The sequence below is a fragment of the Delphinus delphis genome, chromosome 12 (assembly GCF_949987515.2).
Source record: "Delphinus delphis chromosome 12, mDelDel1.2, whole genome shotgun sequence".
NCBI lineage: Eukaryota > Metazoa > Chordata > Mammalia > Artiodactyla > Delphinidae > Delphinus > Delphinus delphis.
The window spans coordinates 89,717,084-89,729,534 of NC_082694.2; the positions used below are offsets into that span (position 1 = coordinate 89,717,084).

General features: G+C 39.5%; 1 protein-coding gene across 1 annotated transcript in view; it reads left to right on the forward strand.

Moving 5' to 3' along the window:
• Positions 1 to 12,451, forward strand: part of SH3YL1 (SH3 and SYLF domain containing 1) — a 46,814-nt gene that overhangs the window by 31,083 nt on the left and 3,280 nt on the right. The window contains exons 7-9 of the mRNA XM_060027178.1: positions 162 to 330; positions 947 to 1,025; positions 9,929 to 9,985. Of these exons, the coding sequence (XP_059883161.1) occupies positions 162 to 330; positions 947 to 1,025; positions 9,929 to 9,985 (305 nt within the window). The remainder of the gene's footprint in view (positions 1 to 161; positions 331 to 946; positions 1,026 to 9,928; positions 9,986 to 12,451) is intronic.

The window sequence follows — 12,451 nt, forward strand, 5'->3', positions numbered from 1 at the left end:
TTGACGTGGGTCATGGCTTGTAGTTGCTGTTTGAAAAGTCGTATCTATGAAGTGCCATATGTGAGTAAATCACACACACATACACAGTTGTGTGTCCTACATTTAACTCTAGAAAAGATCTATGTCTGCAAAATAAATGTTCTTAATATATTTCTTATTAGATTTTATTGTCAAGACATTCGAGCTTATGACATTTTATTTGGAGATATACCACGGCCTGCTGAAGCAGAAGATCTTTATGAAATTCTTGATTCTTTTACTGAAAAGTATGAAAATGAAGGACAACGAATCAATGCAAGAAAAGCAGCACGGGAGAGGAAGAAGGCTTCTGTAATCATGCTTGGTTTTTATATTTTTCTTAGTAGCCACAGAAAATTTCTTTATATAGAACATTCTATCCTTGATATCAGGTTTCTAATAACCTACTACACTTCCCTTTTAATTTCATTAACATAAAGTTCTTGTGAAAATGTCATAAAACCTTGACAGTCATCTATGCAAATTTCAGGAAGAAACATGGTTCTCCATGATTGCATTTCTGCAAGGATAGAACTTTATAATATTAATTGATAATACTAATAACTGCCGCTAGCCAGGGGCCTTGACGTGCAGAGGGTTTTGTGCGCCTCGTTCGTCCAGTTCCGCACCTTTCGGAGCCGCGTGGCCCTTTCCGGGTCAGCGCATCGCTCTGCTCCACCTGTGCGGTGTCAAAGGTGCCAGGATGAGGGAAGCTTCCGGTTATAGAAGCGCGCCCCCAGCCGTCACCCGCGTGTTGTCCAGTTCAACCAGATGTGGCCCAGAGCAGTACGTGTGCTCTGTTAATGAGTGCATAGGATAACGTTTGCCGTGTACACCCACTGTGGGGGGGGGGGGGGCCTTATATGCTCCTAAGTAAAAACAGAGTTTTAAAATCACATGCATTTTTTGTTGTTGTCTTTCCTCCCAGGCTAAAGAATTACCTTCAAAACCATTGTCAAGACCACGGCAATCGTCTGCACAAGCACAGCTCAATTCTGGCTCTCAAAGTAAATATTTGTGTTGCAATTCAAATACATTTATAATTAAGTAATCGTGAAATATTATTAAGAAATCAAGCTACATTTAATGATAGATCTAAAGTCATTACTTTAGTGTCAAATAGAAGAACTAATGAGTATTAAAGAGAGAAAAACAAATGCTCGGTCTCTTCTAAACACACAAGGCAAATTCTCATTCCTGTAATTTGTGAAAATGTCTATTCTCATTCAGAAAATGCTTTTTCCAATTCACAAAGTGATTTATCTTTAAAGTTTTTCTTTTTTTGTCATTTCTTCCAAAGACTATTATCCTGCTAATTTGAAATGGAAACTAAGCCTATTTTTCTCATATACACATAGATTTATATTTCTGAATATTAATTTGACCATACATTCTTGGGAGCTCAGGGTTTCATAAGGTGGTTTTAAAATAGGATAAATTCGTAAAGCACCAGGCTTTTGGCCTTTACACCTCTTTCCATCACTCATTTTTATGACAGTCACTCTTGGAATTCTGCTTTTCATGTGTAGAGGTTACCAGTAAATAGCAATATATTAAAGTAGGCAATGTTTCATGTAATATTAACTGTTCTGCAAGTGGCTTTGGACTGTGGCTTTTGAGAGCACAGTGATGAATGTAACTTACCTCTTGCCTTTAAAGAACTTTCCTTCTAGGAGCAGAGATATCACAGGTGGAAAAGTAACTGCCGTTACTGGAAGGAAGTACACTTGACCCTTGAATAACGCAGAGGTTAGGGACACCAACCCCTCATGCAGTCAAAAGTCCATATATAACTTTTGACTTCCCCAAATAGCCCATTGCTGACTGGAAGCCTTACTGGTACCATGAACAGTTGATTAACACGTATTTTGTATGTTATATGTGTTACATACTATATTCTTATATAAAGTAAGCTAGAAAAAATATTATTAAGAAAATCATAAGGAAAAGAAAATACATTGATCGTACTTTACTGTATTTATTTATACCATAAGTTTACATTGTCTGTTTACAAGATGAATTGTCTGTCAGTACGTACATCAATATTGTCTCATATGATACAAAAAACTGTAAATGTTATATGTATTACTAACACTAGACATAAAAAGTGAAAAGATAGTAGAAAAAGAAATTCGTATTTACAGGTATAATGATTCATGCATTGGTGAAAAAGAAGCAGCAATATGACTGCTTCACGGTAGCCTAGCCTGTACGCTAATGAGTGAGAACTGCTTCACGGTAGCCTAGCCTGTGCGCTAATGAGTGAGAACTGCTTCACGGTAGCCTAGCCTGTGCGCTAATGAGTGAGAACTGCTTCACGGTAGCCTAGCCTGTGCGCTAATGAGTGAGAAGCTATGAAATTTGGATAGCACACAGCATTACAGCCATACTGATAATACAGTATTAGAAACACTGTTACATTTTTTAAAAACCACTTACACGCGATGAAGACTGATAGTTTCTCCAATTATGAGAGAGAGAGAGAGGGGCATACGGTACAGCAATGTAATTCTTTGAAAGCCAAGTTATAAAACAGTAAGAAAACTAACACATTATTAATTTTGTATTAAATATGACTCACCTTATGCCTATGTGAGAATAGGCTATCCACTTCTATACAAGTCTTGCCCAGGATGTTCCACACGATGAACACTTAGGCGATGATGGTGATAACACAAAGAGGTCCCATACAATTATTAGATTTTCACATGCGGACATTCACACGTACACCACAGAAAAGTTTATTAACCAAACAGCATGCTGGTTATTTACTGTTCATTAAGTGGAGGTGGATCCTCATAAACGTCTTCATCCTCCTCCTGCGCGTGTTGAGCAGGCTGGAGTGGGGGAGGGCTCGTCTCAGGGGTGGCAGAGGTGGGGGAGGGGCGGGGGAGGGGGAAGCAGGGGAGGCAGGCACACTCAGTGTAACTCCATGGAAATACATCGTAATTTCTGACTGTTGTGCTTTTTCATTTCTCTAAAAGTGAGTCTATAGGATCCCAGTCCTCCTTCCACTGTTTGCTTTGCTTTCAGTGCCCATATCCTACAAGTTAAAAGCAGTCTTGAATAATCAGAACCCTCTTCCGGATTGTCTGATGTCAGTTTGTTTCTGGCACTGCTACGTCTTCTTCCTCATCGTCTGGCACTGGTTCAGAAGCTCTTATCTCCATCTAGTCATCTTTTGTTAATTCCTCCAGTGTGGCGTCTATTAGCTTTTGAAATTCTCCAAGATCCGTATCTTGAAACCCTTCACAGCAACCCTCCGCCCCCATCTCCTTGGCCATATCTACGATCTATTTCATGATTTCCTTGATTGGCTCTGTTGTAAATCCACTGAAGTCATGCACGACATCTGGAACAGTTTTCTCCAGCAGAAGTTTATTGTTTCAGGCTTGATGGCTTTCATGACTTTTCCTATAAGCGATAGCATCTTCAGTGGCGTAATCCTTCCAGACTTTCATAATGTTCTCTCTATAGGCGTTTTCTTCCATAGCATCAACAGTTCTTTCTGTAGAGTACCATGTGTGATGAGAGCCTTTAAAGGTCTTGATGCTCTCCTGATCTAGAGGCTGGAAATACAGACGTTGTGTTTGAGGCCAAGTACACAACTTGGTGGTCTACTCATGGAGTTGAACTCACGGGGCTCTGGGGGGCCAGGGGCATTGTCCAATATCAAAAGAATTTAAAAGGCAGTCCCTTACTGGCAAGGCACTTCCTGATTTCAGGGACCAATCCAGCAAAAGGATTCTCACGATCCAGGCCTTCTTTCTGTACAACCCAAAGATGGGCAGCTTGCGTTTATCTTTTCCCTTCCAGGTTTGGGGTTTAGCAGTTCTGTAGGCGAGGGCGTCCTGATCATAAACTCCACTGCCGGTGCACAAAGGAGCAGAGTTGGTCTATCCCTTCCTGCCTTAAATCCTGATGCTTTTCTTCCTTCCTAATAAATGTCCTTGGTTGCATTTTTCTTTCCCAGAATAGGGTCGTTTCATCTGCATTAAAAACCTGTTCAGGCAGATGTCCTATCGCCTCAATGATTTTCTTAATGGCATCTGGGAACTTGTCTGCTGCCTCTTGGTCAGCAGAAGGTGCTTCTCCTGTTATCTTGACAGTATTTAAGCAGATAATTTACTAAAATTATCAAGCCAGCCTTTGCTGGCATTTGATTCTCCAGCTTTAGATCCTTCACCTTCTTTTTGCTTTAAGCTCTCATATAATGACTTTGCTTGTTCTCAAATCATATTAGAGTCGATAGCAATCCTGCACCCACATAAAAACTGCATTTTTAATACAAGATGAAAAGATATTTCACCAAAGACGCAAAAGGTTTCTGCGCCTGTCGGTGTAGCTGTGGCCGCAGCTTCATGAATTTCCTTTTCTTTAAAAAAAATTGTTTTTTGATGTGGACCATTTTTACAGTCTTTATTGAATTTGTTACAATATTGTTTCTGCTTTATGTTTTGGTTTTTTGGCCACGAGGCATGTGGGATCTTAGCTCCCCAACCAGGGATCCAACCCGCAACCCCTGCATTGGAAGGTGAAGTCTTAACCACTGGACCGCCAGGGAAGTCCCTCCTTTTCATCTTTTACAGCGGTACTTACACTGAATTTATTTATGTTGGAATAGTGGGGAGCCGCAGCCGCAGACCTCGATTTACAGTATACATCAAGCAGTTCAGCTTTTGCTTGTAATGACTTTTCTCTGCTTCTTGGAAGCACTTCCAGGACCACTAGTGGCACTTTGTATGGGTCCCATGGTGTTATTCAAGGTTTACGGTATCATACTAAATACAATGGAAAATACACCAGAACCATGAAAGAGAACTTATTACAGTGATACACAGTTTACTGGAGAGATTGCTCCTCATGTGGAGATGATTACTTGCAACACTCAGCTCACCGTAGCGCTATAGCAACAGGAGGTGGCGCACTGTTACCGTAGTGCAGTATGTACATTTATGTGTGCACGTAAGTATGTTCATTTATGCACTTATGATTTAATACTGCAGCCTTACATTTGATCACATTTCTCTCCACTGCAAATAGTGCCATGTGTGGTCTGTAAGTGTGTGTGTCCGTAAGTTTTGATAATTTTAACTTTTAGTAAAAGATTTGGGCATATGTTATCATAGCAAATGATAAAATAGACTAGTATCTACATAAATTCCATGCATTCATGACACACCTAACTTTTTCTTAATTCTTTTGATATTTCTAGGTTGTGCATTTCATCTGTGAGTTTTTTCAAATTGTGGCAAATCTCAGACAAATTTTCCAATGTATTTATCGGAAAAAAACCACGTATAAGAGGACCCACACAGTCCAAACCCATGTTATTCAAGGGTCAACAGCGTATGATAAGTTCTGGGAGGAGGGGACTGGAAGTGTCAAAGTGCTGCCGAGGGCACGGAGCCCGTTCTGCCCCTCCCCCCTCCGTGCTCTGTATCCATTTGCCCAGTTTTCATGCTGGAAGGAAGTACAGTTGAGAATTGGGCGTGAAACATGACTCATAGCCCTTATATTGATTCCTGGCTGTGCCTTTAGCTTAAATTCACCCCTTCCAGGAAGATCCTCAGGAACAGACCTGTTCTTCTGTATGACCCACCCCCGCCCCCACCCAACAACTTACTCTGTGTCCCGTTCTGCTGGGATGCTGCCTTCTTCTATCAAACGGGATAGTCTATTTTTCATTCATGTTGTGGTGATTCATTTGTTTACCCTCTTACTTTCAGTAGTAAGATGTGAGAGCGTTGAATCTATTTTTATTGATGTTTTAGATCTGAGTGATTACCTAAAATCTGACCCATGTGTATACTTTAAAATACATAGTGTTTCTAAAATTTCCTTGCTAAGAGAATAGGTATCTGTATCATGCTGACATAAAAATCCTGTTCGTCCTCAATATCAATTCCTTGTCAGTGTAGATTAAAAAGCTACTTACCTTATCTCGAGAAGCTCCTCTCACCTGACAATGGAAAAATCTTGGAAGATTTGTTTCTCATGCATATTCTTCCTGAGCATGTATTTTAAAATCTCACCATCATCTTTGGTCACTGGATCCCCTACTCCAGCCAGCCTTGGCTTGTCTGTTTCCCACAGTGATCTCGTGTCTTCTGATCTGTCGATCTGTGTCGGCAGGGGCTGCTCTCCCTATTTTTCGCAGTGTCCTTGCCAGCTCACCTTCTTGCCTGTGCACGTTTCTGCAAACTCAACTCTATTCACCAGATGTCCTTGTGAATACTCTCCTTCTTCCTTGACTTTTTAGCTGCATTATTTGTTGCTCGATTCCTATTTTTTTCACATGCTCATCACTTTTTCTCATGCAGCGTATCATCCCCAGTTGCGAACACCCATTTTTTATTCAATAAAAGGAAAATTTTAAACTGGTGTCTATTTTCAACCTTTTATTTTAAACCTGACGTATTCTTAAGTTCTTTATTAAAAAATGAAATCTTAATTTTTTATATATCCTCACGTATATAATTTTATATAAGTACATACGTGGTTCATAAATATGGTTTTTGAAAGCATTTTTTTTCTTTTTCTTTTGGGACTCATTCCCTTTTTCCCATTTCTCCTCTGTCTTAACTTGCACGGCACCCTCTTCCATACTCATCCCAGCACACCCATGTGAACAACAGGAGTGATATTTTTCTCCATGTTTCTATATTCCTACACGTGGGCACGTGTGCAAACACGTAGATACGCATAGGCAGAATATTTTGCTGTTGTCTCACAAAAATGCTGTCTTATTATTTATGCTTTACTATAGCTTGTTTGTTTGTGGGTTATTTGTTCCTTTTGCTCAACAACACCTCATGGAAATCCCTGAATCGACGGATACAACTCTAATTCTTTTTAAAGGCTATTTAACATTCCATCGTGTAGATGTACCTATTTTATTCAGCCACTCTCTTACTGATAGATACTAACTTTCAGTTTTTTTCCCATGCTGAGCAATGCCACAATTAATATCTTTTAAAGTTAAGTTGTCTACAACATTGGCACTTTTTAAAAGATAAATACCAGGAACGGACATGACAGGTCAAAGGATATATTTTTAAATTTTTAACAGATTTAGTAGATTGCTTTTTAAAAGTTTTTACTACTGCAGAGTCTCATTAGCCATTCCCCACCATATGCACTCCCCACCATGTGCACCGCCATCATACACCTACACTCCCTGCTATGTACACGCCCCACCGTAACATTCCTCACCATATTCATTCCTCATCACTGTTAATGTTGGAGTGTCTTGAGGTGTTTACAAGTCTGAGGGTTGGTTATATCTCCTTGTTAATTGGATAGTTTTGTCCCTATTAGTGATTTAAATATTTTTTCATACTATTGCTGGTGTTTGGAATTTAATCTTGTCTGAAAAGTCTCTTTATTTCATTGGTTAATTTTTTGCTCTTGGAATATTTGTTGCATTTTCAGCCTGTAGGAGTGCTTTGTATATTAAGGGCTTTGTCATTTGGATGACAGTTTATTTTTCTACATGTATCATTTGTCTGTTGATCTTATTTCTCATGTATTTTACTATATGAAAGTTTTAATTTTTATGTAAAAATATATCTGTCACCTATTTTCATAGGTTTGTATTTTTTAGTCAAGGTTAAGGACTTCCCTCCTATACAAGATTGCATTCACGGTATCCTAAATTTTCTTGCAGTGGTTTCTTCTTGCAGTTAGTGGATACTTAACTCTTCATATACTTTAAGATCATTTTACCAATACTCCCCTCGACCCCCAATATGCAATTCTAGTTGAAGTAATATTATGTACTTACATGAATTCTGTGATTTTTATATTAATTACAATAACATTACATACAATAACATTACATTACATTACTTGGCATTTTTATGATAATCTTCCTATTTTATGCTTTCCATTTGTTGAGATATTATTTTATGTCTTTCCTAAGATTTCATAGTTTCTGTGCCTTTCTTGTTAAATTTATTCCTAAATACTTTGTGATTTTGGTTTGCTGTGTTGAATGGAATGTACTTTCCCATTTATATTTCAGAGTGCTTATTTTAATAGTTGAGAAAGTCTTAATTTGCATATATTTTGTCTTATATATGATCACCAACCCCAAATCTCTTGTTTATAGTCAGTTGTTAAAAATAGATTCTCTGGTATTTGTACCCTCTTCCCCACCTTGCCAATGCTTATTTCTATATTTTTCTGTTCATAAACTTCTGAGGCCACTGGCCTTCAAAGTGGTGTACCTCTGTCCTTAGGGGGAACACAGAGACTGCGAAAGGGCACCTGGGCATAGGTAATTTAAGAGATACAGTTTACAGATGACCAGTTTCCACACGTGTTCTTTCTTAAAGCCAGTCCAAGTGAGAACATGATGTTCAGGCTACCCTCTCTCTCTTCTATCCTTTCACAGTACCTTTTTTTCACACTTGAATAAGAAAAGCAAACCCCAAACCATCTTAATCATACTACAGTACATTGTCCCCAAAATGAAAGAACAATGATCCAGTGTGAAATATGGGTGTTAATGTTGGTATAGTTAGTTAAGTCTGATGAGCAGTAAATACTTTGTAGATTAGGTGATTTACATTTTTTTTTTTTTTGCTTTCAACAAAACTGAAGAGAGACCTAATGGCACTGTTATCTGAATTTATAATAAGAATAGTAATTAATATTATCATTATATATTAATTATTTTAAAAATCACATAGCTACTTATCACCAAAATAAAAAATTGTAATAGTAATAGTTTATTATTTCATAAGTAATATTTTATTATTGCTATTGTTTTGATGATAGATAACTATGCAGTTTTTTTTACCTCTATCTTAGAAGGGACATAAAAAAATTCTGTTACATTCCTATAAAATATCTCTTTCTTGCCCTCTCTAGTTTTTATAACAACCAGCTTCCTTAATACCTAACACCTATATCTTTAAAAAAGAACACTGAAATACAATTTTATGTTGAAACTATGTCATTCCAGAAATAATACTCATCCCGTGTATATGAACTAATTTTTAAAAGTCTTGTCCACTTACTGAGATGCATTTCAAATAACCTTTTACTTTCCTGTTTAGTAAATTAACAAATTCATACTATATTTAAAGTTTTGATCAATGTGTGCTAATAATGATTATGATAACTCAATCTATAAGAAATTATTTAATAGGTGATCGTGTTACATAAAATACAATTTTAAAAGTAAATTTATGTACAAATTTGTATTGTAGACACTTACATAAAGTACAATATTAATACATTGCTAGAAAATCTTTGGGACAAATTAAATGAAAATATGATTTGAAGGTTAAAAATGAAAAACATCTTGTTGATTTTCTTTAATGAATGCTGATAGGTTCAGATCACTATCATATTTAGATCCTTTTATCCACAAAGGGAGTGAGATGAATGTTTAAGTAATTGATATTGAAATATGCTAAAAAGTACACCCTTAAGCTTACAGTTAACAATTTTAGGTATCAATTTAAAAACATACAAGTGAATACTTGCTGTTTAAAAATTACTTTAGATGTTAAGCAGGCAAGAATGTCTGGAAATCACTGGCTTGGGGATTACAAACTTTGCTCATTCAGGTATTTTCTGGAAAAGGAGGTGTCTGTAGTTTTCATGGATGCGTAATTGCAAGGCCATGAGTTGTACTTTAGGTGCGTCTGGTCATACGGCTATCAGACATTTACCATCTGCCTTACGTTTGGTCTATTTTCGGGTAGAAAATAGGAATACCTGAGGAATATTCAGGTATTCCTCTTGATTTAAAGATGATAAAATAATGATATTTCTATCAGAGTGATTTAAAATATTTGCTTAACGAGAACAAGCTTTGACATTCTTGGGTATTTTATATACTAATAAGTTTTCTAAATGTTCCCCCTCTTTTATTTATCTATTTACTTTTTTTCAGGTAACAGAAATGAATATAATCTCTATCCTGAACTTTCCAGCTACCGGGAGAGAGTTGGTAAATGAAAATATCTCTGTTTTACAAATGATTCATAACCATCTTATAATCACGAACTTCCTAGTTTGTGATTATAATCTGGCAGCTTGTGAAAATATCTGGGAAGTTGTTTAGCGCCGCTTCTTTGATTTATGGGATATCCACGTTATCTTGAGAAGCACTTCATTTAAAACATGCTCTGGGGCTTCCCTGGTGGCGCAGTGGTTGAGAGTCCGCCTACCGATGCAGGGGACACGGGTTCGTGTCCCGGTCCGGGAAGATGGGCCCGTGAGCCATGGCCGCTGGGCCTGCGCGTCCAGAGCCTGTGCTCCGCAACGGGAGAGGCCACAGCAGTGAGAGGCCCGGGTACCGAAAAAAAACAAAAACAAACATGCTTTACACAGTTAGAATGATTAAACTTGATAAGGTCAACAGACAGGCTGGACTTGCTTGGTGAAGGGGGCCCATCGGGACCTGAGGGATAAGGGACATTAGCTACAATTGAGCCGAGGCTGTGGTCCACCCCCGCCCCCCAATGTGGATCACCCCCAAGAAGGCCTTGGCAAAGTGACTCTGGGAAGTAGGGTTCCTTTTCTCAGATTTCTCTGAAGTCTGTACCTGTAGTATAGATGCCTAATAAATATTAGAAATATCTCTTAAAAAGCAATAAGGGAAAATGTCTAATAAGAAGAAACAAAACCCTAACTGGGCTCTGGAGACAGAGGCTCCGACTTACAGCCAATACTCTCATTCACTGGCTGTGTGATCCAAACACAATGTTACTTCCCATGGTTGGGTGGGTGGTTGGGTTTTGCTTTTATATTTGAGGGTAGGACGAGTTAAGTGGTATAAACAGTACGTAATAAGTTAATATAAATATTTATTTTAGTTCTTTCTCAAAATATAAGAGTTTTGAAGAAGAAAATGTAAGGAAAGATTTAAAGTCTATTTAAAAAGTAAATCTTACTTTACATTACCGTGTGAAACGGTTAAATTCTTACCAAGGGCTTCCTTACACCTGGTCTATCAGCCTTGCAGGGAAAAGTCACAACCCACAGTCCTCAGGCTCGAGCTGAAAACCCATTTGAGCGGGACATCTGGCTCCCCACAGCCTGTCCCATGCCCACAGACGAGCTGCAATTTTGCCCGGGCATAACGATAATTCTCCAGATTGTACGTACTTTTGCTTTGCACCCTTTGGAAGCTCCAAACCACCTTGTCATCTGGCCTCTCAGTGAAACAAGCCTTGAGCGTCCACAGCCCTGTTTACTGGGGTGTTTTGTAACTGAAGGTCTGTACCTCCTCGGTCAGCCTCCATCATCCTCTTCTCATCCACCCCACGACTGTCAGTGACACTTTGGGCACAGTGGGCGGCTCTCTCTTGTGGGGCTGTCCTGTGCTGTGCGGATTTCAGCAGTACCCATGCACTAAGCCCACTCGATGCCCCCTCCCCAGGGGGGGTGACAACCATAAAAGGCCCAGACTTTGCCTTTTGAGAACCGCTGGTCTGGTGGCCTCGCCTGGTAGCCTCATCCGGCTCACTCGCCATTGACCCTTACACTCCTACAGAGGACATGGTCACCAAAGTTATAGACGCCACACGTAGCCTGGAGGGACATGGCGCTAGGATCAAGTCAGCCACCCGGCTCATCACTGCAGTAAATGTGAAGCAAAACATCGCTGTGTTCTCTTATTTCTGGTTGCTTCTTGAAGGGGAACTTCCAAAGGCTGAGATTCTTCTGAGTCATGTCTTGGGCCAGATGTGTCGGCTGCATATGGGTTACGTCACGCAGGCTCCGCTGAGAAGTAAAGTAGCAGCATCCCGCGGGCGCAGACCTGCTAATTATGAGCCTCAGAGCAGCTGCCAGTCGCCAAAGCTGATTGTAATCTGGTTCCTGTCAAGCGTAGCCCTGATTTGGGAGAGAAAAATAACCTCTATTTGAATTAAACTTGAATATTTTGCTGAAAATGGTCAATTGCTTCAGAGATCCTCCAGATTCTTTTGAGTGCAGGAATATAAAACTTGAAGGCATATACTGCTCAGAAGGAAGGCGTCTGTGAACGCTGGCTGCTATAGTGACCCAGTGGGCTTTGCGTCCGTGGTTTCCAGGGTGGTCTCCCTTCCTGGAAGAACATATCTCCTTGGCTCACCTTTCCTAATGAAGTATTTTGTGGGCATTGAACTTCTCCTTATGGAAATTATCACAAATATTTACAGTAAAGAGGAACTTTAAGTCATTTTGAGCTTATTGAAGAACAAGCTAGCAGCAGGGCATGGCACTGGCCTGTGAACTGGTCCCTCCTGGGAGCACCTGCCCTTACTCGGCCGGGCTCACTCCTTCGTTTTCATGTGAATGAACTTTGCCAACGACCCCTCAACTCCCGACTCTTCTACACTCCTGCCAGGAGGTAGAGGGATTTGCCTGACTGGTGAGTTGGCTGAGGAATCTGGCACCCCTCTGTCGGCCTGTCTTAGCCACACTCTTC